The sequence below is a fragment of the Thunnus albacares genome, chromosome 7, assembly GCF_914725855.1.
Source record: "Thunnus albacares chromosome 7, fThuAlb1.1, whole genome shotgun sequence".
NCBI lineage: Eukaryota > Metazoa > Chordata > Actinopteri > Scombriformes > Scombridae > Thunnus > Thunnus albacares.
In genome coordinates this window covers 34,462,678-34,487,454 of record NC_058112.1, presented here as the reverse complement: position 1 = coordinate 34,487,454, position 24,777 = coordinate 34,462,678, and the positions used below count along the sequence as shown (strand labels likewise).

The window sequence follows — 24,777 nt, the reverse complement described above, 5'->3', positions numbered from 1 at the left end:
GTTTCCTCTCGTGAGCGTTGCGGGAGCATTTAAGGAGAAGTGATGTCGTTACAGCTTCTTCAGGTGATTCTCCAGATGACCACAGGGTTCACCGTTACAAAGACGGATAAAGGTCTTGAAACCTTGAAGAGGTATTGATCCATAGAGAGCGGATCATTTTAATTGAAGTCTCTGACTGAATGACTTTCTTACTAAATAACTCCAATAATAATCTCGCCGGCCGAACAAAACTATACTTCAAAATAAAACGCGTGAAAGAATTTCAACATAAAATTTGTTTTACTGAAGTAACAATACTGCACGTGCCTTAAAGGGGAAAAAAGTTAACTTAGAAGATCAAGTGATACAAAAGAAAAAGTGTGGAGAAAATTAAAATGGCGGAAGTCTTCAGGACGCAACGTACGTCTACGTAGCAGAGTATCGGGGTGTCAGAGAGAGCGAGCGTAGCCAGCACACTGTTTTTATCAGGGCTGGCGCTAAGATGGGCCTGTGTGGGTGGAGATAGATGTTCTCCCGCGCAAAAGAAAACACGTGATCTTCCCTGAGTTGATTACATTTCAACCATTTAACTATCTCACCATGATCATCCAGATTTAACCCTAAATTGCAAATGTACGATACGTTACTCAAATGTTCGGAGACACACATCTATAATGTAATCACCATCACAATACCTGAATTTAATCCTTTGATTAGGTTAAAACAGAATGTAGTTTGTTGGCTATACATCCATTAACACACAAAGTTAACAATCATCAATGCAGCTTAATTAAAACATACTATAGTTATTTAACAAATTACTTTTCATACTAGCTAACATACTTTATAACTACTAGTGTTACTTCTTTGCTTATCAAAGTATCTTTCATACATATCACATTCCTACTGAGTTATATAGAGTTTAATGGCAATTTAATAGATATTACAATAATAAAACATTATGCATCATAAACCGGGAGAGGTCTGTCTTTAACATTCAACCTCATTGAAAGTTGTCCACTAGATGGCACTGTGGTTCCATTACTATGGAACAATTAACGTTAGATATTTCTATCTCAGCTATACTTTATAACAGAAAGATCGAGTTGGACTGGTTTAACAGGAATTACTTTGTGACCAATAATATATAGATTATAAGATGATTATATACTTAAGAAACACTGAATCAAACTTCTGGTTTTAAGGAACACAGAAAGGCTTAACTGAATTTACGACAGGTCTGGACTATCTTTATCTGAAGTCACACCAGGGTGAAAGCAACAGGGGAGGATGTGCTTTGGAATGTGTGTGTGTGTGTGTGTGTGTGTGTATGCATGAGATTAGAAGGTGAAAAGAGAACATAAAATGTAGGTAGAGTTGTCCAAACTCATCAAACAAATGGATGAGGTTTCACTATGATAAACAGTCTCTCTGCATTTGTCCAAGGAAAGGGTCCTTTAATCCGGTATCCTCTGAGACTTGGGTTGGTAAAGCATGTAGCATCATTAGTGTCATAATTTCCATTTGGGATTGTCCCACACAGTTTGAGGAGAGTTTGGGGTGAGGAGATGGTTCTGTGAGGTGTCAAAACTAAAACTTTAAAGTGAAGAAAGGGTTCTCAGTTTACCTGAGGGCATTTCCAGATGAAGTTGAATATACATCCATGTCTTTAGAGGTTAGAAGTTATTGTTGATTGAGCCCAGGCCTTCTTTGGGCTATTTTGGAGATTGCAGAAAAAACAAAGATCAACTGGTTCTCCTACAATGATTTGACCTGCATGCAGGTTTTCTGGACCAATGATAAATTCTTTCACAATTTAACTGAATGAAATTTGTGGACATCCAGTCTGTCACATCTGTCACATCTGGGCCCGTATTTATCAAGCGTCTCAGAGCAGGAAATCACTCCTAACTGGCCAAAAATGATCAGAGTGACGCATCTCTGCTTCTACTTTTAGTAGAAAAAGCCTTTTATCAACTTTACAAACTTGGTAAATGATTCCTATCTCTGCCAATATTTAGGAGCTGCAGGAGATGGAGTTCAGGCAGAGATATTCCCTGAGAGGAGAGATGTTTTGGGAACACTTGATGACACTGAGCTTATTAAAAGATTGTTTGGACTAAAACAGAATCATTAGTGAGACTGACTTTGTGTGTGATGCAGAGGAGAACACATGATGTTTCTACACAACATCATTTAAATAAATACAGAACGTCCTCACAATGTTACACTTTATGGTAACGGGAAAAATGCAGCTGTGCAACAGTGACGATTCTGTCAGAAGCGACAATGATGGAAGTCATGAATCAAACTTTGATCTGGCTTAATGCACGTCATAAAGATAATGAGCATGACAGCCCACTAAAACTTTGATTTACACACAATCATGTCAGCTGCATAATGAAGGATATCTCAACTTCATTACAACAGCTCAAATATTTTATAGGCTTATTTTTTATTGAGGCTCCTTCGAATAACAGCAGAGCTACAGCCTGATATTTGAGAGAGGAGGATGCACCTGAACAACATATGTTTCTATTGTTACGCTGTATTTACCTTCATGTAGAGAACACAAGTTAACTTGGGGTGTAGTTGAAAGAGGAATTGGACAGTGGAAGAGAAGATGTTCTTCATGGAGAGGGTTTGCAACATGTGTCTGTGCAATATGTGCAAGATGCAGCACTATTACAGGCTGTGAAACCATGTGGCTGAACCAAGATCATTTCACACAGCTGAGTCTAATTACCTGTTATCTTCAATAACATATAGGCTACATTTATTTCTCAGGCTTTCTTTACACTTTGTAAATATCATCTATAATGAATTTTGGCATCATAGTTTTGTTCCATAACCTTGGTAAGTTACCTGCCTGGTTACCTGCCTATACACATAATATACCAAATTACCACTGTTTCGTATTTCCAGCTGAGACTGTGAGAAAACTACAACACGTCATCATTATTTCTACTTTGCTGCTCTGACTGTGGTAAAACAGCGATGTCTCACTCTCTCCCAGGAGTAATCCTTCTCCTGCTGACAGTCACAGTAAATTCTCTTCTGCTTCATTAATTAGTTTTAGTCCTCGTTAACTCTCAGTGTGATTCTGAGACGCTTGATAAATATGGGCCCAGGGTCAGAGTCTGACTTATAACACCTGTTTTTCATCTTTTCTGCATCAAACGGCTCATGTATAACACATCTGTAAAGTGCTGATTCAACAAAATCCAGAGATAACTGTTCAGTTTGTAGTCAGTTAAGAGACTTAAGTGAAGATGACAAAATCCAGATCCAGACTCTGGTCCAGATGGATCATCAAGATCCAGCTGATCCTCTCTCAACACACACTCCTGGATGTTCACTCACACTCTGACAGAGATCACCACCACTCCTTCCATCTGATGAGAGAAGAAGAAACAACAGAGGTCATAAATCAGTGTTTAGTGAGACTCACTTCATCAGCTGTCAGTCAGTGATGCAGCACATCCAGTATGAAGAGCAGCAGGGACTTCAGTCCTGTTCAGACCAGAAGTGGAACAGCTGTGCAGCGTAGCCTGCTTCCTTTCAGCTCTCATGTTAACGTGTTGGAGTGAACACACTGAGCTCCAAGCTCACACACCTGCACAGACTTTTGCTATCAAGTCTGTTTACTCTGCAGATTTCACTCAAGTACACAGAGGAAATAAAGTGCTGAGAGTCATGAACACATCATTACTGCAGAAACAGAGACATTCACTCATCAGTTTACTGATGGATTTACTGTTGATACATGTGAACTGTTAGAAAAGTTGAAAGCTATAGAGTCTCTGTGGGATTTGAAGATCTTTCCTGCTGTTAAATCATCACATGACAATCAGTCAGAGCTCTCAGCTAAACAGCTGCTGTGATTCCTGGACTTCAGCAGAGGTTCTGGTCTGTATAAAGACCACATGGTTACTAAACGTAATGATGCTTGTGTGAAATCAGAGCCAGTGATTTGCAGGCTGCAGTCAGACTGATCTTAGAGCTCTGACAAAGATGAACTGATCAATTCTTAAGTGTTGAAATGAGAGAACAAACACTTTCAGATCAGATTTGATGGTAGGACAGTTTGATGATGAGGACCACTGTCTCTATACATCTTGTAAGACTGTCAGCTGTAATCCAGCTTTATTTCCTGCAGACATCAACACAACAACAACAGTCGTCCTCACATCAACTCAAACACATGATCACAACAAGGTTCTGGCTGATCTGATTGGCTGACTGTTCTCTCTCTCTCTGTCTTTCTGTCCAATCCTGAAGCCTGTCACCATTCTCCTCTCACAGCTTCACTGAGGAAAGCAGCCACTGAGAAGGTTGAAAGTTCACCAGGAAATACTGGATCTTTGCTTTGATATAAACTGTTTTTAATCCAATACTGCTGAAACCAGCACGGACTGACTCCAACTCTCTACTGACCTCAGAGTCTCCAGTCTACAGTCTGGACTCTCCTCAAGATCAGACAGCAGCTTCACGTCTGAACTCTTCAGGTTGTAGTTTCCTCTCAGATCCAGCTCTCTCAGATGGGATGAGGGGTTGGACTTCAGAGCTGAGGCCAGAGAATCACAGCTGATCTTTGACAAACTGCAGCACCTCAATCTGAATAAAGAATAAATGACGTCACTTTAGAAAACAAAGTTCCTTTTTTAAATCATTCAATGTTTCATAATCTGTTTGGATGTGAAGAAGGTTTAGAAGCTGCTGGAACAGCCTTCAGAGGATCTGAGACGAGCTGAAAATATACATATTTTTAAACATAAACTAAAAACCATCTGTTTAGTCTGGCTTTTATGTAGTGTTTTATCATTTTATGGTTTTATTATTTATACTTATTTTAATTGTCATCATTATTTATTTTATTCTATTTTGTTTATCAACATTTTACTGTTGATCATTATAAATTATTTTTTAATTGTTTATTAACATTTTACTATTTTACTAATCTATTTATAATATGTAGTATTTTTTGTTATCTTTATTGCTTGTATTATCTTTTATTATTTATATTTTATTATCTTAACTACCCATTTTTTATTGTTGTCTTATTTATTGAACCTTTTTTGCTTTTTTAATTGCTTTGGTGTTCATTAGTCTCTAAATCCATTTTTAACATCCTATGTTTTGTCAGTTGCTTGTGCAGCACTTTGAATTGCATTTTATTTGTTTGAAAGGTGCTATATAAATAAAGTTTGATTGATTGATTGATAGAATGTAGAAGTTTATAAAATGGAAACTCCAAACAGCTGAACCCAACAAGATGCAGGTTAAAAACTGTCAAATACAAACAGTGAAAAAGAGCTCTCCTTAATATTAATGACAACATGCAGCTACTTCAATAAAGACGTAGTGACTTCACCTCTTAAACTCTGCAGCTCCACCAGTGACTCCATCTATACAAACTCATGTGCAGCCAAACACAAGTAAAAAAGCAAAAAGACTCAAACATGACACAGCTATATTTTTTAGGCGTACATGTGCAAAACAGTTGAGCAAGAATAATAAAAGACCTGCATCACTTGCAAGAGTTTCATCATTATGCACATTTACACAACATAAATGCTATCCCATAATGCAACACATGGACTGTCAGTTACATTACTGCCTTCTACTGTATTGAAAATAAGACTCAGTTCTCCTATTTAATCTAAATGATTATATATAAAATAAAACTAATATATATATTCCCACCCTCATCCCATTCTCTAATATAACTTCTCAATCAAGGCTCTGAGAGAGTCTGAAAGCCTCTCAGCAGCCTCTGCACTTCCTCTCCAGTAATAATCTCTATTCTCTCAGATTTCCTTTCTGCCTCAGCGGCACAGTTAATCACCATGGACAGAAGTGCTCAGAACTTCATCTTGTCCTCACAAAAACAATATTCATCATGCTTCCTACCTGATTAGTTCTCCTTCACTTCTTGAATCTTTTCATTCCTAGCTGCTTCTTCATGGCTCAGCCTTCTCTTGGACCTGATCCTCATGACTTCCATCTCTTTCTTTCTCTTTGGACAGTCTGCTTGCCTCATGTCTCCCCCTACACTGATTACACTGGGGTTCTTTTTCACAGTTTCTGCTGCTGCACGTCTCATCTCCACATTAACCACATATCCCCAAATCATGTCTACACACAAGCCAGCTGTGTCCACATTTCCAACAACGTCTGCACTGAATGGGTTTGGGAACAAACAGCCTTACTGGGTAACTGATATGATCTAAGAATACTTTGTCAGGCAGGATTTCTCATTCAAAATGCAACACACCAGGGACCAGATGCATAAAACTCTGTAGATTCATGACTAAAACTGTGTGTACACATAAAACCACAAACATGCAGACGCATTCTTTTCAGCAGATTTATAAAGCTGTGTGTACGCATGGTTCTGTTTTATAAATCTCAATCATTGAGGAACTGGGCGCATGTCCACTCCCACAATTAACCATAAATGGATGAAGACACACCCTGAACCAGCTGTTTTCATATCAACTGGTCACCTGCCCCATCAGTCTGTACAGCTGTCAATGAAACAAACGGGAAAGAAGAAGTGCAGTTTCACTAAATTGTGTTGCACCAGCGAGTTTCTCCAACAGCCAGAATAGCTGTCACTACGCGCCACCATTACACACGGCTGTGCAGCTCTTTATACCATCCATATCATTAATTCATCACATGGACTGTAAACCATCGTCAGCAGTAATATCTCAGAAATGGAATCAATGTTGTAGTTTGTAGCTCATATCTAAACCGACTTTACAAGGTGTGCCACAACTAAGGATAAAATAAAAAGAATAGTAAGAGCAAGATAAAATGCCAAATTATAAAAGACAAAAAAGTTTCAGTGGTTCAGAGTGAATTATCCAGTGCAGATTTTTCTTGTTATATGAAGGTTTGAAATGTGCAGCTCAACATTGCTCTGACACAGTCAATGGACTAAACCACTGAAGAAGAAAATAGACTTTCCCATTAAGATCCTCAGTGTGGATCAGCATAATATCAGCTTTATGTCTGCAGTTTAGTGTCACCACAACTGTCACATCATATTAATCTCAGCACAGCAGTAAGAAATGGTGTCTGACCTCAGAGTCTCCAGTCTACAGTGTGGACTGAAGACTCTGAGGTCACCTGCATTGATCTCTGTGTCCCTGTGTGTGTGTGTGTGTGTGTGTGTGTGTGTGTGTGTGTGTGTGTGTGTGTGTGTTCTGAAGGATCAATATCAATGATCAGACATTATTCATTAAAACACATTAAAGAATATAATAAAGAAATATTTCTCCTTCATCAAGTAAACTCAATCCATTTAAAACATATTAGTTGAGGGGATCTTCTGTATACAGATGTGACTATCAAAAATTATAAATATTCATTGACTTTAACAACCAACAGTGGACATTTCCTACAGTTTCTTTAAGAATCAGTCATCTTTTATAACTACAGACTAAACTTTGTGCTGTAAAAAATGGATGTAAGTTGTGTATGTACATAAATTAGGTTCAGTTGTTAAACATTAAGATCAACAATAGTAACAGACAGTCAGTGAACTGACCTCAGAGTCTCCAGTCTACAGTTTGGACTCTCCAGTCCAGCAGACAGATGCTTCACTGCTGAGACAGACAGACTGTTCCGGCTCAGATCAAGCTCTCTGAGGTGGGAAGGGTTGGACTTCAGAGCTGAAGCCACAACTTCACAGTGAGTCTCTGAGAGTCCACAATCAACAAGTCTGTAATGCAGATAACATACATACAATATACACTTTAATAATAAATATAGATTCTAGGCATTTTGATCACTAAAGAAACTAAGATGTGACGAATAGCTCAGTTATCTCTTTTGGCAGAGCTGGTCGGCCATTAATCACAAGGTTGGTGGTTTGAAACTTGAGGTCCTTCTGTCCACATGTCCAAGTGTCTTTGAGCAACACACTCAATCCAAAATTGTACGTGTATGTAAAAAAATGTAAGTCATTTGGACAAAAGCGTCTGAAAATGAAAGTAATGTAAATGTGTCATGTTGTGATTTACCCTTCAAATCAAAGTTGAGTTATTCAGTAACTCTCCTCACTCTCTCTGCTGCTGTACTGCAGACTTTTTAATGGGATTCTCTGTTTTGGTTTCATCTTGCAGACAAAGGCAAAGAAAATAGAGTTGCATTTATGCTTCTATAAAGTCCACAGTGATTGCTTCTTATTTGTCTTAAATGTGTCTTTGCTTTGCTCACTTTAGTCATATCCTTGTGTCTTAGTCCCTCCCACCTAAGATACAAGGGAGAGATGCAGGAAAAGATGTGAGGGAAGAAGAATCAAGGAAACATGTTTTTGGACGTTCTTTCCTTTCAGGCGTCATCTGAAGTGACGTCAGCTGTCAGTCTGGCTCTATGTATCTTTCTCTCAGCTCTGAGTGAGTCTGGCTCTACTAAGTTCACGTCTCACTCACACCAACTTTCTTCCTCACTGCTTTATGTGACTATCTAGTCATGTACAGTGCTGGTTATGGAGCGGCTTGTTTAGTGTTGGCTTAGTTACTCTTCATCTAGACATCACTCTCTTAGGTTTTATTTATCCATCATCATTTATGTGTTACACTTCTGTTATCCAGTCCTTTTGCTCATGTAATTTTACTCATTCATACGATGAGTTGCCAGTTTTTATGAGCATCTTATTTCACCACAGTAGTGATGTCTGTATATAGTTTGTGTTCAACATTAGATGCACTATGCCACTCCCATCTGCCCTGCTATCACTGCAATCACCTCATTCCCCTCACCTGAGCTTCCCGCCCATCTCCCTACACACAAACTATCAGGAGACAGTTTCACCTTTCTCACTGCTGTTATATAGGAGCATGTGTTTAGTTTAAGGAATTGTTATGAGGAAAATGTAATCTGAGACACTACTGCATTTTATTTTATAGGAACATCATCTGTCTCATTGTGTTTTTTGCTTTTTTTTTTTAATATCATAATTTTTTCTTTTTCTTTACTTGTCATGCAGAAAACCATCTAATTGACATGTGTATATTTATTAGCCTACATGAATATAAAGTTACTGAATTTTATTGACTGTTTCATGATACAGTACAGCTGTTTCAAACGCATTGTGAGCATTTTTGAAGCAGCAGGTTCTGACTTTTGCCAATGACAAGTTTCTTATTTTCCCCGGCGGCAGAACAGGTGAAGAGAGCGGTGAATTTCACTTAAATTTCTTCCCCCCTTTTATTGTCATAAGCTTCGAGTAGACAACGTTTGTCACTGAGAGAAAATGACTTTCTGTCTCTGTCATGATGTCAGTGTTCACGCAGCAGCAGCCGCTTATCATGGGAGTAAAGTACAAAAATAGATTTACGTGGTTTAAAATGTTTTTCCACATGTTGTCATGTATGAAGAGACACAAAATGATCACTGTAGGTGGACCACTTGATTTCTATAGGTGGTATTTAAACAGCATAAATGTTGTATATGAATGATTGCGTCTCAGAGCTTTTTGATCCATATAAACAGCTGATCACTGTAACTGTGATCACTATAAGCAGTTAATACTGTATACATTTAAACACAGCAGAAGGTCATGGTTTGGACTTTATTTAATTTTCTTTTTGTCTTCACAGCTTGAACAAAATGAGTGAATGAATAAATAAATAACTTCAAAATAACGCTGGCACACTTTTATTTCTTAAATTATAAATGCTGAGCTTTTAAATAAAAGGGTTGTGAGTGTGAAAAGACTCTTGATGGAACCGTCTTTTGAGAGTCTGTTTCCGTCCGTCAGACATTCTTTGACACGCAGCTGAATTAAGTTTGACCGTTAACCTGCCACGGAGCAGCTAGTTCTGCTGACTAAGTTACCATGGTTACTGAGCTGGGACTCATATAAGCCACGGTGATGGAACGAACTCTCACTTAAATTATCGAGGCTTATCGAAATAAACCAGGCTATCCCGTTAGCCAGCTTGATGGAACACCCCTCTGGATAAAGATTTATTCTTCAAGTTCCTGTTGCCTGCAGTCTCCTGTGTTTGGCTCCACCTGCTCTGCTCTTCACAACATACCTGACACACAGGGATTTTCAGCCTCATAGAAACTGATATTTAATTAAAATGTGTTTTCTGCTGACAGACAGCAGACTCACCTTCCCTCCCTGACCATATCACCCATGACACAGGCTAAATTAGTAGAAGGAATATAAAAATAAATATCTTTCTAGTGAATGATGACAGTTGTTTTATGCTTCCTTTATTAATCAGGCCTACAGTGAAAATTTTAATCCAAAATGTTAAATAGACTGAGAATCAGAAAACAAAACATCTAAACTTGGGAGTGATATTACACCTGAGTTGGTTCTGTTATTTGTCTTGATATAAAACTGAGATGTTAGTGATGTAATATCAGATCAGTCCGATCAGCTGCTGCGTCTAATCACTACAGATTTCCAATAAAGGGTTGTGTCAGTTTGATAAAAGATGAAGGATGGTCTTGTGTACTTTTTACTCCCTCCTTCAGGCAGCCTCCTCTCTCCTCCAAACAGAAATAAGCAAATTCAAACTCCTTCATGATGAGACCAATTTCCAGATCAATTTCCGGGTCACCCAAGGAGAGAGAAGACATGAAATAAGGTCATGAGAAGCACCCATCGTATCAGAGTGTCTCCACAAAGTTCAAATGAAATTGTCTTGCTCATAAAACCTGAGCAGCTTCAAACTGAGTCTCTTCAATTATCACCGTGCACTCACAGCAATTAAGTGTTATCAGCAGGAAGAGCTTTGTAGACTTTTTATGCCCTGGGTTTCGCCTCTCAGGCTTCATACAAGCTGGTAGCTACAGCAGATCACAGATATCACATGTATGTGTCTGTATATAAAATAAACAGACACATTATAGAAAGGTACAGCAGGTTCTGTCCATTGGAAAATACTGTTGTCTGTTATGATGAAATAATGACTCTTTAAACATTTTCAACTAAAACTTCAAACCTGAAGATATTTTGCTAGATTTGTATTAAGCCCAAAGGAAGAAAACTAGAAGGTAAACAATAAACTGTAAAATCATTATAAATAAACAGAATAACTGTGTTTACTAATGTGAGGTATAAACACACCAATAATAATAAGATTTTCCTGCTCTCATAGCATTTGTAACATCTGAAGAACATTTGAAGTGAAGCACTATAAATCAGAGTCGTCGTGTTCACATCCACAAACCCTCAGTGGGATAGGTGCTGGATACAAAATCTATTCTACTGGGATGCAAGGAGAACTCACACACTGGAATCACAGCTCCATTTAAATTTACTGGTAACATTTCAACTGATTACAGGTCTTCCTCAGACAAATACCCACAGGAGGGAAATGAAGGATGTTTATATCAAAATGACCGGTGACATAATCAATGTGTCAAGATATCCTCATCACTATGAAAATATAAACATTAATGTGAATAGAAATATGTTTTCCTTGTGATAAGGATGTCTTGACATATGTGAATGTGCTTGCAGGTACTCCTTGTAATAAAGCACTACTCATGTATAACTTTGGCAACAAGCAGCTGTAACACATGTTTAACACTTTGATAGTGTGCATGTGTGAATCTTTACTGTAATACTGATGGCAGCTTTATAATGTTGATAATCACATCTGGACTTACTGAGCCTTTCTGCAGTTCCTCACAGCTGGGATCAGTCTCAGTTTTCCTTCCTTTGATGTGTTGTACTTCTCCAGGTCCAACTCATCCAGAACCTCCTCTGACATCTGCAGCATGTAGGCCAGAGCTGAGCAGTGGATCTCAGAGAGTTTCTTCTTTGATCTGTTCTCTGACTTCAGGAACTCTTGGATCTCCTGATGTACTGAGCGGTCGTTCATCTCCATCAGACAGTGGAAGATGTTGATGCTTCTGTCAGGAGAGATTCTTTGGGTGTTCATCTCCTTCAGGTTGTTGATGGTTCTCTGGATGATTTCTGAACTGTTCTCTGTCTGACCCAGCAGGCCTCCTAAGAGACTCTGGTTGGACTTCAGAGAGAGGCCATGAAGGAAGCGAACAAACAGATCCAGGTGGCCATTTTCACTTCTGAGAGATTTCTTAATGGCTCTCATCAGGAAGTCATCCAGAGATGAATGACTGTAGTATTTTCCCAGGAAGCCATTCAGTACCTTTGTGTTCCTGTTGGTGTAACAGTGGTACATATAGACTGCAGCCAGAAACTCCTGAACGCTCAGATGAACAAAGCAGTAGACTGTTTTCTGGAAGATCACACTCTCTCTTTTGAAGATCTCTGTACAAACTCCTGATAACACCGAGGCCTCTGTGACATCAAGACCACACTTCTTCAGGTCTTCTTGGTAGAACATGATGTTTCCTTTCTCCAGATGTTCCAATGCCAGCCTCCCCAGCTTCAGAAGAAGTTCCCTGTCAGCCTCTGTCAGCTCCTGTGGACTCGTCTCATGTCCGTCATCATACTTGTGCTTCTTCCTCTTTGTCTGAACCAGCAGGAAGTGTGAGTACATGTCAGTCAGGGTCTTGGGCAGCTCTCCTCTCTGGTCTGTAGTCATCATGTGCTCCAGAACTGTAGCAGTGATCCAGCAGAAGACTGGGATGAGACACATGATGTGGAGGCTCCTGGATGTCTTGATGTGTGAGATGATTCTGCTGGACAGCTCTTCATCACTGAATCTCCTCCTGAAGTACTCCTCCTTCTGGGCGTCAGTGAAGCCTCGTACTTCTGTTACCCTGTCAACACATGTAGGAGGGATCTGATTGGCTGCTGCAGGTCGAGATGTCATCCAGATGAGAGCTGTGGGAAGCAACTTCCCCTCGATGAGGTTTGTCAACAGCACGTTGACTGATGACTTCTGTGTGACATCAGACACGACCTTCCTGTTCTTGAAATCCAGTGAAAGTCTGCTTTCATCCAGGCCATCAAAGATGAACAAAACTTTCCAGACAGCGAGCTTCTCTGCTGTGACCTTCTGTAATGTTGGATGGAAATCATGGATCAGCATGAGGAGACTGTACTGTTCATCTTTGATCAAGTTCAGCTCCCTGAATGAAAGCGGAATCACCAGACTGACATCTTGGTTTTCAGAGCCCTCTGCCCAGTCCAGAGTGAACTTCTGCACTGAGAAGGTTTTTCCAACGCCAGCGACGCCGTTGGTCAGAATGACTCTGATGTGTTTCTGTTGGTCAGGTAAGACTTTAAAGATGTCGTGACACCTGATTGGAGTGTCGTGGAGAGTCTCCATCTTGGAAGCTGCTTCAAGCTGCCTCACCTCATGTTGGGTATTAACGTCTTCACTCTGTCCCTCTGTGATGTAGAGCTCAGTGTAGATCCTGTTGAGGAGGGTTTCACTTCCTGCTTCATCACTTCCTTCAGTCACACATTCACATCTCCTCCTCAGACTGATCTTATGTTCATCTACAACCTCCTGCAGACCACTTTCTGCTGAAAGAGAAGAAAAAAATGTATAATTAGAAAGAAATATGTCTGACTGTGTTAATTTTCAGCAGGATAGAGGAGGTAGATTCCTGTCCTGTTTTCAGAGATGATGACATCAGCAGACAGATCTTCAGTCTTACTTTGTACAGTGCTGGTCTGACTGTCTGTCTGCAGTCCACGTCTTGTTCTGGATCTTTCTGCACACTGGGGACAGGAAGAGTCTCCTGATGGAGCAGACTGGTCCCAGTATGAGATGATGCACTGTCTGCAGAACCAGTGTCCACAGCTGGTAGAGACTGGATCCTTCAGGACGTCCTGACACAAAGAACAGCAGGACAGCTGCTCCTCCACAGAAACACCCCTCCTCTTCCTCTCTCTGTGGACATGAACACATTCTTTATGACATATGACATTAGTGATGGCCAACCGACAGCTCACAAGTTGATGCAGCGCTATCCCTATTGACCATATTTATGTTATACCCTCAGTGGTGAGAGCAAAACTACAAGAAGAGAAAAATACATTTGCTTGTTTTGTTGATTTCTGATGTTCTGGTATTGATGGCAAATTTTATAAGGCCATCGAAGCCTTGTATACTGCCCTGATTTCGTGTGTACAGCTAAATAATTTTAGGACTGGCTGGTTTCCTACTCCATTTGGAGTGAAGCAGCAGATGTACTTTCCCCTACATTATTTGCCCTTTATGTAGATGATTAAACTGAAGAAATTAAGCAGGCCAATCTAGGTATAGCGATTGATAATATGAATTTAAGTATTTTATTATATGCTGATGATATTGTGTTGCTTGCAGAGACAGAGATTAATTTACAAAAAATGTTAAATATTTTGAGTTTATGGTGTAGTAAATGTAGACTGACTATTAATAATGACAAAACACAGATTATACATTTTAGAAAGCAATGTGAATGGCAAAGCAACTATATATTTAAATTTGGACCAATGCCTCTAAAGTACACCAGTTCTTACACATATCTTGGTTTGGATTTGAATGAAAATATGTGCTTTACAGAGGGAATTAAAGTACAAGCAGAATCAGCAGGAAGAGCACTAGGGTCTGTAATGAATAAAATAAAATTGTGTCCTGAGCTTAGTTTTTCAACTTTCACTAAACTTTATGATTCAATGGTTGGCTCAATTTTATTTTATGCTGCAGGTGTGTGGAGTTTTAACGATGTAATGCCATCCAGAATCAAGCCATGAGGTGTTTTCTTGGGGTGCATACATTTACTGCTAAGCAAGCTGTTGAAGGTGACATCGGATGGGAGTCATTTATTGTAAAGCAGAGAGTTGAAATGGTTAGGTTGTGGAACTGCGTTATGCAGTTGCCAGAGGAAAGACTGACCAAAAAGATCTTCAACTGGGATCGAGCACACAATTATCCTTGGTCGAGAGAGGTCACTGCAATATTTTCTCTTTCTGATTTGAATTTTATTTTCAGGAATAACTTGCAGTGTAATATAAATAAAGTTGCACCAAAATTATTAAAGATTTATAAGGAGCAATGGAAGGAAGACATTTATAAGAAGCCAAAGCTTAGAAACTACATTCAAATGAAAGATGATTATTATACAGAACCATATATAAAGCTAAACTTACAGAGAAGGCAAAGGTCCCTGTATGCTCAGTTAAGAACTGGTACTTTACCACTGGCAATTGAGGTAGGCAGATATAAAGGTACTCCTGGAGAGGAATGTTCATAGTTTTTTGTGATCTTTGTGTTGTCGAGGATGAATTTCATTTTGTATTTCATTTACCTCTGTACAATGACTTGAGGAATTGTTTGTTTGAAAAGATAGAATTGAAAAACCTTGATTTGTTTTGGTTATCCGATGCTGATGTGTTGAGTTGGCTTTTTAATATGGAAATTTTTATTTTAGCGAGATTTATAGGAGATGCTTGGCAGCTAAGACAGAGAACATTGTATCCATCATAATGGGACATTTCTTCCATGTAAACTAAATGTTTTGAAATGCTTTATTTCTGAATTTGTGGAACTGTACATTATGATATGTCATGTGGCCATCTTGGTTATTTTTGTCTAGTGTCTTGTAAGCCCATATGGGCTGGGCACCAGAAAGGTGCAGCACACTTAAATAAACAATTCAATCAATCAATCAATCAAACAAACAAATGTTCAGAAGTAATTAGACAGACACAACAATGTGCCAGCAAAGGCAGAGAAGAAGAAGAAGGGTGCAAACTAGTAAACATGGATGTAAACAATGCAGGATTTAAAATACTAGATTCAAAAATCGACTTTGCAAATGTTTCATGAGGAGGGAAATGGATTCAACACATTTGTTAGACCACAAGGATTCACACAATGTGTTTTGGTCAGTAAGTCAATGTAAACATGACTTTTGTCTGTTAACAAGAAAACTCCACAGGGCTCCTTTAAGCAACTATGAGACATTAAAAGTCAGGAAAAATAAGCAGGAGGCAACTGAGCAAAACAGAAAAGTCCACTTGTGAAAAATAACAGACTGCTGCTCTTTTGTCTTGTGTTGTGGTGCTGAACAGAGAGCTCTGCTAAATATCTTCATAATGCATCTTTTCATTTGTGTTTCTCTCTCTCACTGTTTCTGCTATAATCTCTCTCCCTCTGTGTCAGTGTGATACAACAGTTTTACACATTTGACTTTTCCCAAACGTTAAATGTCAGACTCAGTTTCCTCTGCTGCAGTAGTCAGTCTGCAGTGATAAATCAGCTGCAGCAGGCTGTTTGTATACATTTCCATTACTTCCTCCCATATTTTGTGTCTTTGAACAGGAACACGTTAAGACACATTCTGTATTGCAGGAGACCAAACACTCCATTTTCTTCCATTTTACCTGCACAAAACCCCGGTGCAGTCCTTTAGTAAATAAGGAGACACAATGTGACTTGTTACTAAATCCTTAGTAAATATCACCCTGGGTTACCTGCTACTACTTTAGATTGTTAGACTGGAAAATCAAATAGCAATAGCAGCCCTGTCTCTGTCTCTGGTTAACATGTACAAGATCTGTTCTAGATTACAGCTGAATGGAAGGTAGTTCATTATTTCTTTCTACTGTGTTTCCTTCATATCTACACTACAACCTTAATGAAACCGTCTCACTGAATCATCTTCAGGTCAGTTTACAGTAGAAACAGTCTCTTACTTTGTGTCTGAGGGTCCAGGTTCATTACTGAAGTCTAGAGGATCACCTTTAGACTGGTCGCTCTTCATAGACAGACAGCTGGATATCAGAGACTCTGCTCCGTCCCCCTCTTCCTCCAAATCATTCATCTTCTGGAGTCTGAGAGGTAAACCAGTAACACTGGAGACACACACACACACACAGTAGAATAAACCCAGTCCTTCCTCTCAACTTAGTAGCTTCTTATTAGTTTACATGACTTTAACTACAACCATGTGTGTTTTCCAGCCATCACAAAGATAAACTTTGACTCTGCTTTAAATCCAACAAACAGACTTCAGATAAACATCTGTGTGGTTCTTAACTGTGACTTCTCTCTATTTTAACTGCAGCAGTGTGTCACGTTACATCACTGTGAGGACGCAGAAACCAGGAAAAGAACAAAGGAAACAACGTTTGAAGATATCAACACTGTGATTTCATATTTTTCTGACACAGTTTAATCAACTAAACAATTAATCAGTAAAATAATCAGCAGATTGATCAATAATGACAGTAATCATTATTAGCAGCCCTGATATTAACACTCACCCTGCCTCAGACTGTTTTCCTCCTTCTGCTCTGTTGACTTTAAAATGGAGTCTGACTGAATACCTTCACCTTTATTCCCTACCTGTTTACTCCTTCCTTCTTCTTCTTTACTGGAAATCACGTACGTGTGTGTGTGTGTGTGTGTGTGTGTGTGTGTATGTGTGTGGTGTGTGTGTATGTGTGGTTTGTGTGTGTGTGTGTGTGTGTGGAGAGAGGTAATGTGTTGAATGAACAATTGCATCTGAAATTACTCTGAACTTTACAAATTAACTCACAGCTCAAAGTGTGAGCAGAGAATTTTATTGAAGACGTTTCTGATAACATTTATGTTCACTGTTAGCAGAGCAGCTCACAGCAGCTTTCAGTTAGCAGGTAAAGTTGAATCAGACTCAACTATCTGCTAATTTAATACAATGTCACAATCAAATATGTACAGGTAAATGTTCCTGGTAGATAACTTTCTAACAGGATGGCATCAGTCTTTTACCAAACATATTGTGGATAACATCCTGTTCAGTGTTATAAAGCACACCCTCCTGCATGTTTAGCTGCCAGCAGCAGCTTAGTCCGATGCTTTGGTTCAGACTGAAATTTCTCAACAAGTATTTGATGTATTGTTATTAAATGTTGTTCAGACATTCATGTACTTCAGAGGATGAATCCTATTGACTTTGTTGATGCTCTGACTTCTCCTCTAGCGCCACCATGAGGTCGACTTTTTACTTCTTTATTGAAATATCTCAACAACTATTGGATGGATTGCTGTGAAATTTAGTTTCACACATCCATGTTCCCCTCAGGATGTGTATCATAAAAACAAGGTAGGTAGGTAAAAAAATAAACAACTAAAAGATTAATTATATATTTACTAAATAGGATAAAATATAAAAATAAACAGACTAAAGATAGAACAATAACTAGATGACACTTTGTGCTGAATGTACACTGATAGTAATGTCCTATAATCAGCTGTACATGAAGGTTCAGGATTAAATTACATTGAATTCCTGCTGCAACTAACGATTATACTCATTATTGATTAATCAACCAGTTATTTTCTATATTAATCAGTTAATTGTTTTGTCTATAAAATGTCATAAAACAGTTTTGTCTGGTTAACAGGCAGCGGAGCATCAAGACCAGAACAACGAGGCTCAAACGCAGCTTCTACCCAGAGGCTGTTAGACTCGTGAACTCCACGCCTCATTGAACACACTTTCACTGTTCGGCCTCTGTTCTGCTATCTGTCATGCTGCCATGTTAACTTAACATGCTGCTCTTTTTCTAACGCTGCTGTTTTTATCATGCTGCGCAGCTTTTTTTAATCTATTGCACTGCAGTATTTATTAGATATGCTTATTTGTGTTATTTATTCTTAGTATAGGACTAATTATTATAGATTATTTTTAGACTTATTGCATTGTACGCTGCTGAACCTGAGTACAAATTTTGTTTACATGAGTAAGCATGCAAATGACAATAAATAAACCTTGAACCTTGAATCATTATTAGCAGCCCTGATATGAACACTCACCGTGCCTCAGACTGTTTTCCTCCTTCTGCTCTGTTGACTTTAAAATGGAGTCTGACTGAATACTTTCACCTTTACTCCCTACCTGTTTACTCCTCCCTTCTTCTTCTTTACTGGAAGTTACATGTTTGTGTGGTGAGAGAGAGAGAGAGAGAGAGAGAGAGAGAGAGAGGTAATGTGTTGAATAAACAACTGTATATAAATACATATAGTTCTTAATATGCTGTTCACCAGCTCGGGGGCGTCATGTAGTAAAGTGGGCATGTCTTTTAGTAAAGTGGGGGTATCTTTTAGTAAAGTGGGGTATCTTTTAGTAAAGTGGGCATGTCTTTTTTTTTCTGGTCCATTTATTGAAGGCTTCAGCAGGAACACGCCATCAGTCCTTCCTGTAAAATGTGACGTTACAAACAAACAGATGAGCTTTGGTAAAAGAGCCGACCGCAGACAATCATCTGTGATGTAAATCAACTACACATTTCACACACATGTAGCAAACCGACAGACGTGACGTTTCGGACACATTGACTCCACACAACACAGTTTATTGCATTCACAGGAAGAAGAAACAGCTGAGCCTCCGAGCAGCTCTCTGGTCTGAAGGCGTTAAAAAGGAGCTTCTGTGCTTCCAAACAGCTCAGTGACGTCTGAGAGAGAAAGAAGACGTGAGTCTGTGTTCAGGACCGACGACAAAGTCAGTGTTTCCCACAGGAAGAGAACTTATCTGTGGAGGTCAGAGGTCAGAAACAACCTGAACTCATTAAAACTGATTTACTTGTCTGACAAAATGATTTTAACACAAGATTTACTTACTAGAGTCTTAACTTCAGTCACATGACAACAGGTGACAACTTCATCCACTGAAAGCTCTGGAAAAAAGCTAGTAAGTGGACTTTGTGTTAAGATTATTTCATCAAACTATTTCCAAGAATGAATTTTTACACTCAACTAGATGATTTCTGCTAAAAACAAATGAAACCAGGATGTGTAAACAAAATGCATTTATAAAATGTCTGAACTGGAGAACAATCACAGTTTGTGTTTAAAGCACTTAAAAACAAAAAGTCTTCTGTAGTAAGGGACACTTGAATGTGAGGGGGCGGCTGTGGCTCAGGAGGTAGAGCGGGTCGTCCACTAATCAGAATGCAGCTGCTCTGTTGTGGTGTCAAACATCTCATTAAACACATGAAGAGGAACCTTATTAAACTGATTATGAAGCTCCAGAGGTTTAATGATCACAGACTGAACATGTGAACATCAGTGCAGATGTTCTATCTTGTGCTTCTTTACCTCCAGGCCGGCTTGGCGGTGTTCCTCCTCCCGGTGAACAGAGACTCGTTAGCAGCTCGCAGCTCAATTAGTCTCCTGGTGTCGTCTTCAGTCACTGTGACGACGGTTAGAAACCAGTAAAGATACAATAGTTTTAGATAAACATCAGATCAGGTCAACATGACAGAAGCAGATCGATCAATTGTTTTAGTGACATCTGCTGGTTCCAGCCTCTGAGGATTTGCTCCTTTTCTGTTTTAAATCATTATAAACTGAATATTTTTGGGTTTTAGGATGTTGGTCAGACAAAACTAAACATCTGTCGCAGATTATAACGTGATTTTCACTATTATCTGACATTTTATAGACTGTAAATCAAGAAAATACTGCGAAGATTCATAGATAATGAAAATAAAAGTTAGTTTCAGTCCTAATTGTCTCTAAAAAATCTTCAACAGAACCAGTGTAGATGTTCAAGAAGAACTTGACTGATTTTTTTACTTTGATTACTTTTCCCTCGGTAGATCAATAATGAGGATCTGTGCTGCATCTTTCACCTGAATCTGATCATGTCTATACTGAGCTGTCTGATTTTACACTCAGTTGTTGTTTTTGTCCACAAAGAGTTTCAGGAGGTTTTATAGTCAAACACCTAAATAGAAAAACAGGTAAATATCTTCTTCTTAGTCCTTTTTTCAGTTGGAAACAACAAAACTGCATCACAGTCGACATGACGCCTCTCATATTAGCAATGGAGCTCTTTGCTTTAGAAAGACATTTTTTAGCATCTAACTTCATGTCGCAGTGTTTCCTCTTTATTTCTGTCACAGTGCAGCGCTGCTCTGATGGATTCATGTTTTCTAATAGTTTCAGGACATTTTAGGATGAAATCTCAGAAAAACAACCACTTTGGTGCTTGTTTCAGCTCAGTACTCGTTCTCCAAGCCCGGAGCTGAAGGTCTAACTCGGGATGCACGAATCACTCACTCACCAACGAGCTCCACGCCACAGACAGTAACCATCCATCAATTTTAATTTGTTTTAGTAGTTTACTACAACTCGATTCTGATTGATCAACCATGACATTCAACAGTGTAATATATTGACTATCACCTCTATTCAAATCACAAACATTCTCCAAGAGAAATATTTCATAGGGTTTATTTATTTGTACCAGTCAGGGCCGAGTTGTCGGCTATAATCAGTAGACGAGTGTTTGTTAAGCGGTGGGGGATTCTCCAGGCTCTGGGCAACTGACTCGGTGACTCGAGTCACTTGAAATTCCAACTCTATATAGTCAGTGACTCATAAAATGTCGAGTCAGTAAAAAGAATCGAACCGCCAATCTCATTCTCAAAGACTGAAAACCTGCTGCTTCACCCACAACACCCTGTTCAGTGAGCTTCAGCTACTCCTATCAGGCCCACATCTTCAGGCCTCCAGCTGCAACAGTAACAGAGCGAGGAATTCCTTTATCCCATCAGCCATCGCTCTCTATAACACACAGCAGCACATAAACACTCCTGGTACTCACAGCAGTACATGTTTTAAAATGTCTGTTTTCATGTATTTATTTCTCCTTGTTTTGTGTGTTCAGTCTGTATGGATTGCTGTTTTCTTGTATCACCACTTGGTGGTGCTGTTTCCTTGTTTTTATATTTCACTTGATTTCAGAAATAAAGTGAAGGAATAAAGAAAACATAGACAATCTAAAGTAAGTAAATTTCCTGGAAAGAACCAAGTACTTTATCACTAATTTACAGGTCAAATAAAGACAGTGTTCAGTTGGTTCACTTTCAATGAATGAATTCCAGTTGCTAAGCTAGCATAAGCTAAAGTCTTTTAGTCAGTTCACAGCAGGTCAGACAAACATGCAAACATGTTTCATCTACAGAAAAACATACAATTCAACATATATGAGAATAAAGTTTCCAACAATAAATGACTGATGAATGAATATGAACTCAGGTGGAAATGGAAATCTATAAATAGACCAAATTACACAGACAATTCTTTCCTGGAAACTTTCAACAAATTAATAAGAAATTATAAGAATAATGGAGCTTTAAAATAAAGCGTAACCAAAAACTCAGATAGCGTCCTGGTGGTCCAGTGGTTCAACAAAAACATCTAACAGATCCACAGAAACAAAACAAAGAACACAGATTCAATCAAATATGGTTCATTTATACACAAAGACAGAAAAAATAACTACAATAAAAATAGATGTTATACATGAAGCTGAAGTTTGACACAGGATAAAAACACTGCAAGTTCATTATTTATTTATAATAAATACAGAATGTCCTCACAATGTTACATTTTATGGTAACGGGGAAAATGCAGCTGTGCAACAGTGACGATTCTGTCAGAAGCGACAATGATGGAAGTCATGAATCAAACTTTGATCTGGCTTAATGTACGTCGTAAAGATAATGAGCATGACGAGGGTCCTCAGTTACAGCCCACTAAAACTTTGATTTACACACAATCATGTCAGCTGCATAATGAAGGATATCTCAACTTCATTACAACAGCTCAAATATTTTATAGGCTTATTTTTTATTGAGGCTCCTTCAGATAACAGCAGAGCTACAGCCCGATATTTGAGAGAGGAGGATGCACCTGAACAATATATGTTTCTATTGTTACGCTGTATTTACCTTCATGTAGAGAACACAAGTTAACTTGGGGAGTAGTTGAAAGAGGAATTGGACAGTGGAAGAGAAGATGTTCTTCATGGAGACGGTTTGCAACATGTGTCTGTGCAATATGTGCAAGATGCAGCACTATTACAGGCTGTGAAACCATGTGGCTGAACCAAGATCATTTCACACAGTTGAGTCTAATTACCTGTTATCTTCATTAACATATAGGCTACATTTATTTCTCAGGCTTTCTTTAAACTTTGTAAATATCATCTTATAATGAATTTTGGCATCATAGTTTTGTTACATAACCTTGGTAAGTTACCTGCCTGGTTACCTGCCTACACACATAATATACCAAATTACCACTGTTTCATATTTCCAGCTGAGACTTTGAGAAAACTACAACACGTCATCATTATTTCTACTTTGCTGCTCTGACTGTGGTAAAACAGCGATGTCTCACTCTCTCCCAGGAGTAATCCTTCTCCTGCTGACAGTCACAGTAAATTCTCTTCTGCTTCATTAATTAGTTTTAGTCCTCGTTAACAGTGTGATTCTGAGATGCTTGATAAATATGGGCCCAGGGTCAGAGTCTGACTTATAACACCTGTTTTTCATCTTTTCTGCATCAAACAGCTCATGTATAACACAGCTGTAAATTGCTGATTCAACAAAATCCAGAGATAAATGTTCAGTTTGTAGTCAGTTAAGAGACTTAAGTGAAGATGACAAAATCCAGATCCAGACTCTTGTCTGTACAGACAAATGGATCATCAGGATCCAGCTGATCCTCTCTTAACACTCACTCCTGGATGTTCACTCACACTCTGACAGAGATCATCACTTCCATCTGATGAGAGAAGAAGAAACAACAGAGGTCATAAATCAGTGTTTAGTGAGACTCACTTCATCAGCTGTCAGTCAGTGATGCAGCACATCCAGTATAAAGAGCAGCAGGGACTTCAGTTCTGTTCAGACCAGAAGTGGAACAGCTGTGCAGCGTAGCCTGCTTCCTTTCAGCTCTCATGTTAACGTGTTGGAGTGAACACACTGAGCTCCAAGCTCACACACCTGCACAGACTTTTGCTATCGAGTCTGTTTACTCTTCAGATTTCACTCAAGTACACAGAGGAAATAAAGTGCTGAGAGTCATGAACCTTATTACTGCAGAAACAGAGACATTCACTCATCAGTTTACTGATGGATTTACTGTTGATACATGTGAACTGTTAGAAAAGTTGAAAGCTACAGAGTCTCTGTGGAATTTGAAAATCTTTCCTGCTGTTAAATCATCACAGCTGCTGTAATTTCTGGACTTCAGCAGAGGTTCTGGTCTGTATAAAGACCACATGGTTACTAAACGTAATGATGCTTGTGTGAAATCAGAGCCAGTGATTTTTGGGCTGCAGTCAGACTGATCTTAGAGCTCTGACAAAGATGAACTGATCAATTCTTTAGTGTTGAAATGAGAGAACAAACACTTTCAGATCAGATTTGATGGTAGGACAGTTTGATGATGAGGACCACTGTCTCTATACATCTTGTAAGGCTGTCAGCTGTAATCCAGCTTTATTCCCTGCAGACATGAACACAACAACAACAGTCGTCTTCACATCAACTCAAACACATGATCACAACAAGCTTCTGGCTGATCTGATTGGCTGACTGTTCTCTCTCTCTCTGTCTTTCTGTCCAATCCTGAAGCCTGTCACCATTCTCCTCTCACAGCTTCACTGAGGAAAGCAGCGACTGAGATGGTTGAAGGTTCACCAGGAAATACTGGATCTTTGCTTTGATACTAACTGTGTTTAATACAATACTGCTGAAACCAGCACAGACTGACTCCAACTCTCTACTGACCTCAGAGTCTCCAGTCTACAGTCTGGACTCTCCTCAAGATCAGACAGCAGCTTCACATCTGAACTTCTCAGGTAGTTTCCTCCCAGATGCAGCTTTCTCAGATGGGATGAGGGGTTGGACTTCAGAGCTGAGGCCAGAGAATCACAGCTGATCCCTGATAAACTGCAGTCCCACAATCTGAATAAAGAATAAGTGACGTCACTTTAGAAAACAAAGTTCCTTTTTTAAATCATTCAATGTTTCATAATCTGTTCAGATGTGAAGAAGGTTTAGAAGCTGCTGGAACAGCCTTCAGAGGATCTGAGAGCAGCTGAAAATATACA

At 39.0% G+C, this 24,777-nt stretch overlaps 1 protein-coding gene across 22 annotated transcripts in view; it reads right to left on the bottom strand.

Annotated features, from left to right (window-relative positions):
* Positions 1-2,515: 2,515 nt before the first annotated feature.
* LOC122985142 (NACHT, LRR and PYD domains-containing protein 12-like) overlaps positions 2,516-24,777 on the bottom strand; it is a 97,539-nt gene continuing 75,277 nt past the window's right edge. For 15 of the 22 annotated variants that reach the window (XM_044355544.1, XM_044355551.1, XM_044355553.1 and 12 more), the window contains 3 exons: positions 24,455-24,631; positions 4,417-4,596; positions 2,516-3,374 (listed from right to left, as the gene is read on the bottom strand). In XM_044355544.1, the coding sequence (XP_044211479.1) occupies positions 3,356-3,374; positions 4,417-4,596; positions 24,455-24,631 (376 nt within the window). In that variant the 3' untranslated portion in view covers positions 2,516-3,355. Of the gene's footprint in view, positions 3,375-4,416; positions 4,597-7,537; positions 7,712-11,625; positions 13,418-13,551; positions 13,788-16,576; positions 16,714-23,423; positions 23,445-24,454; positions 24,632-24,777 lie in introns of those variants that run through there. The other 7 variants (XM_044355560.1, XM_044355568.1, XM_044355570.1 and 4 more) reach the window with 6 other exon arrangements.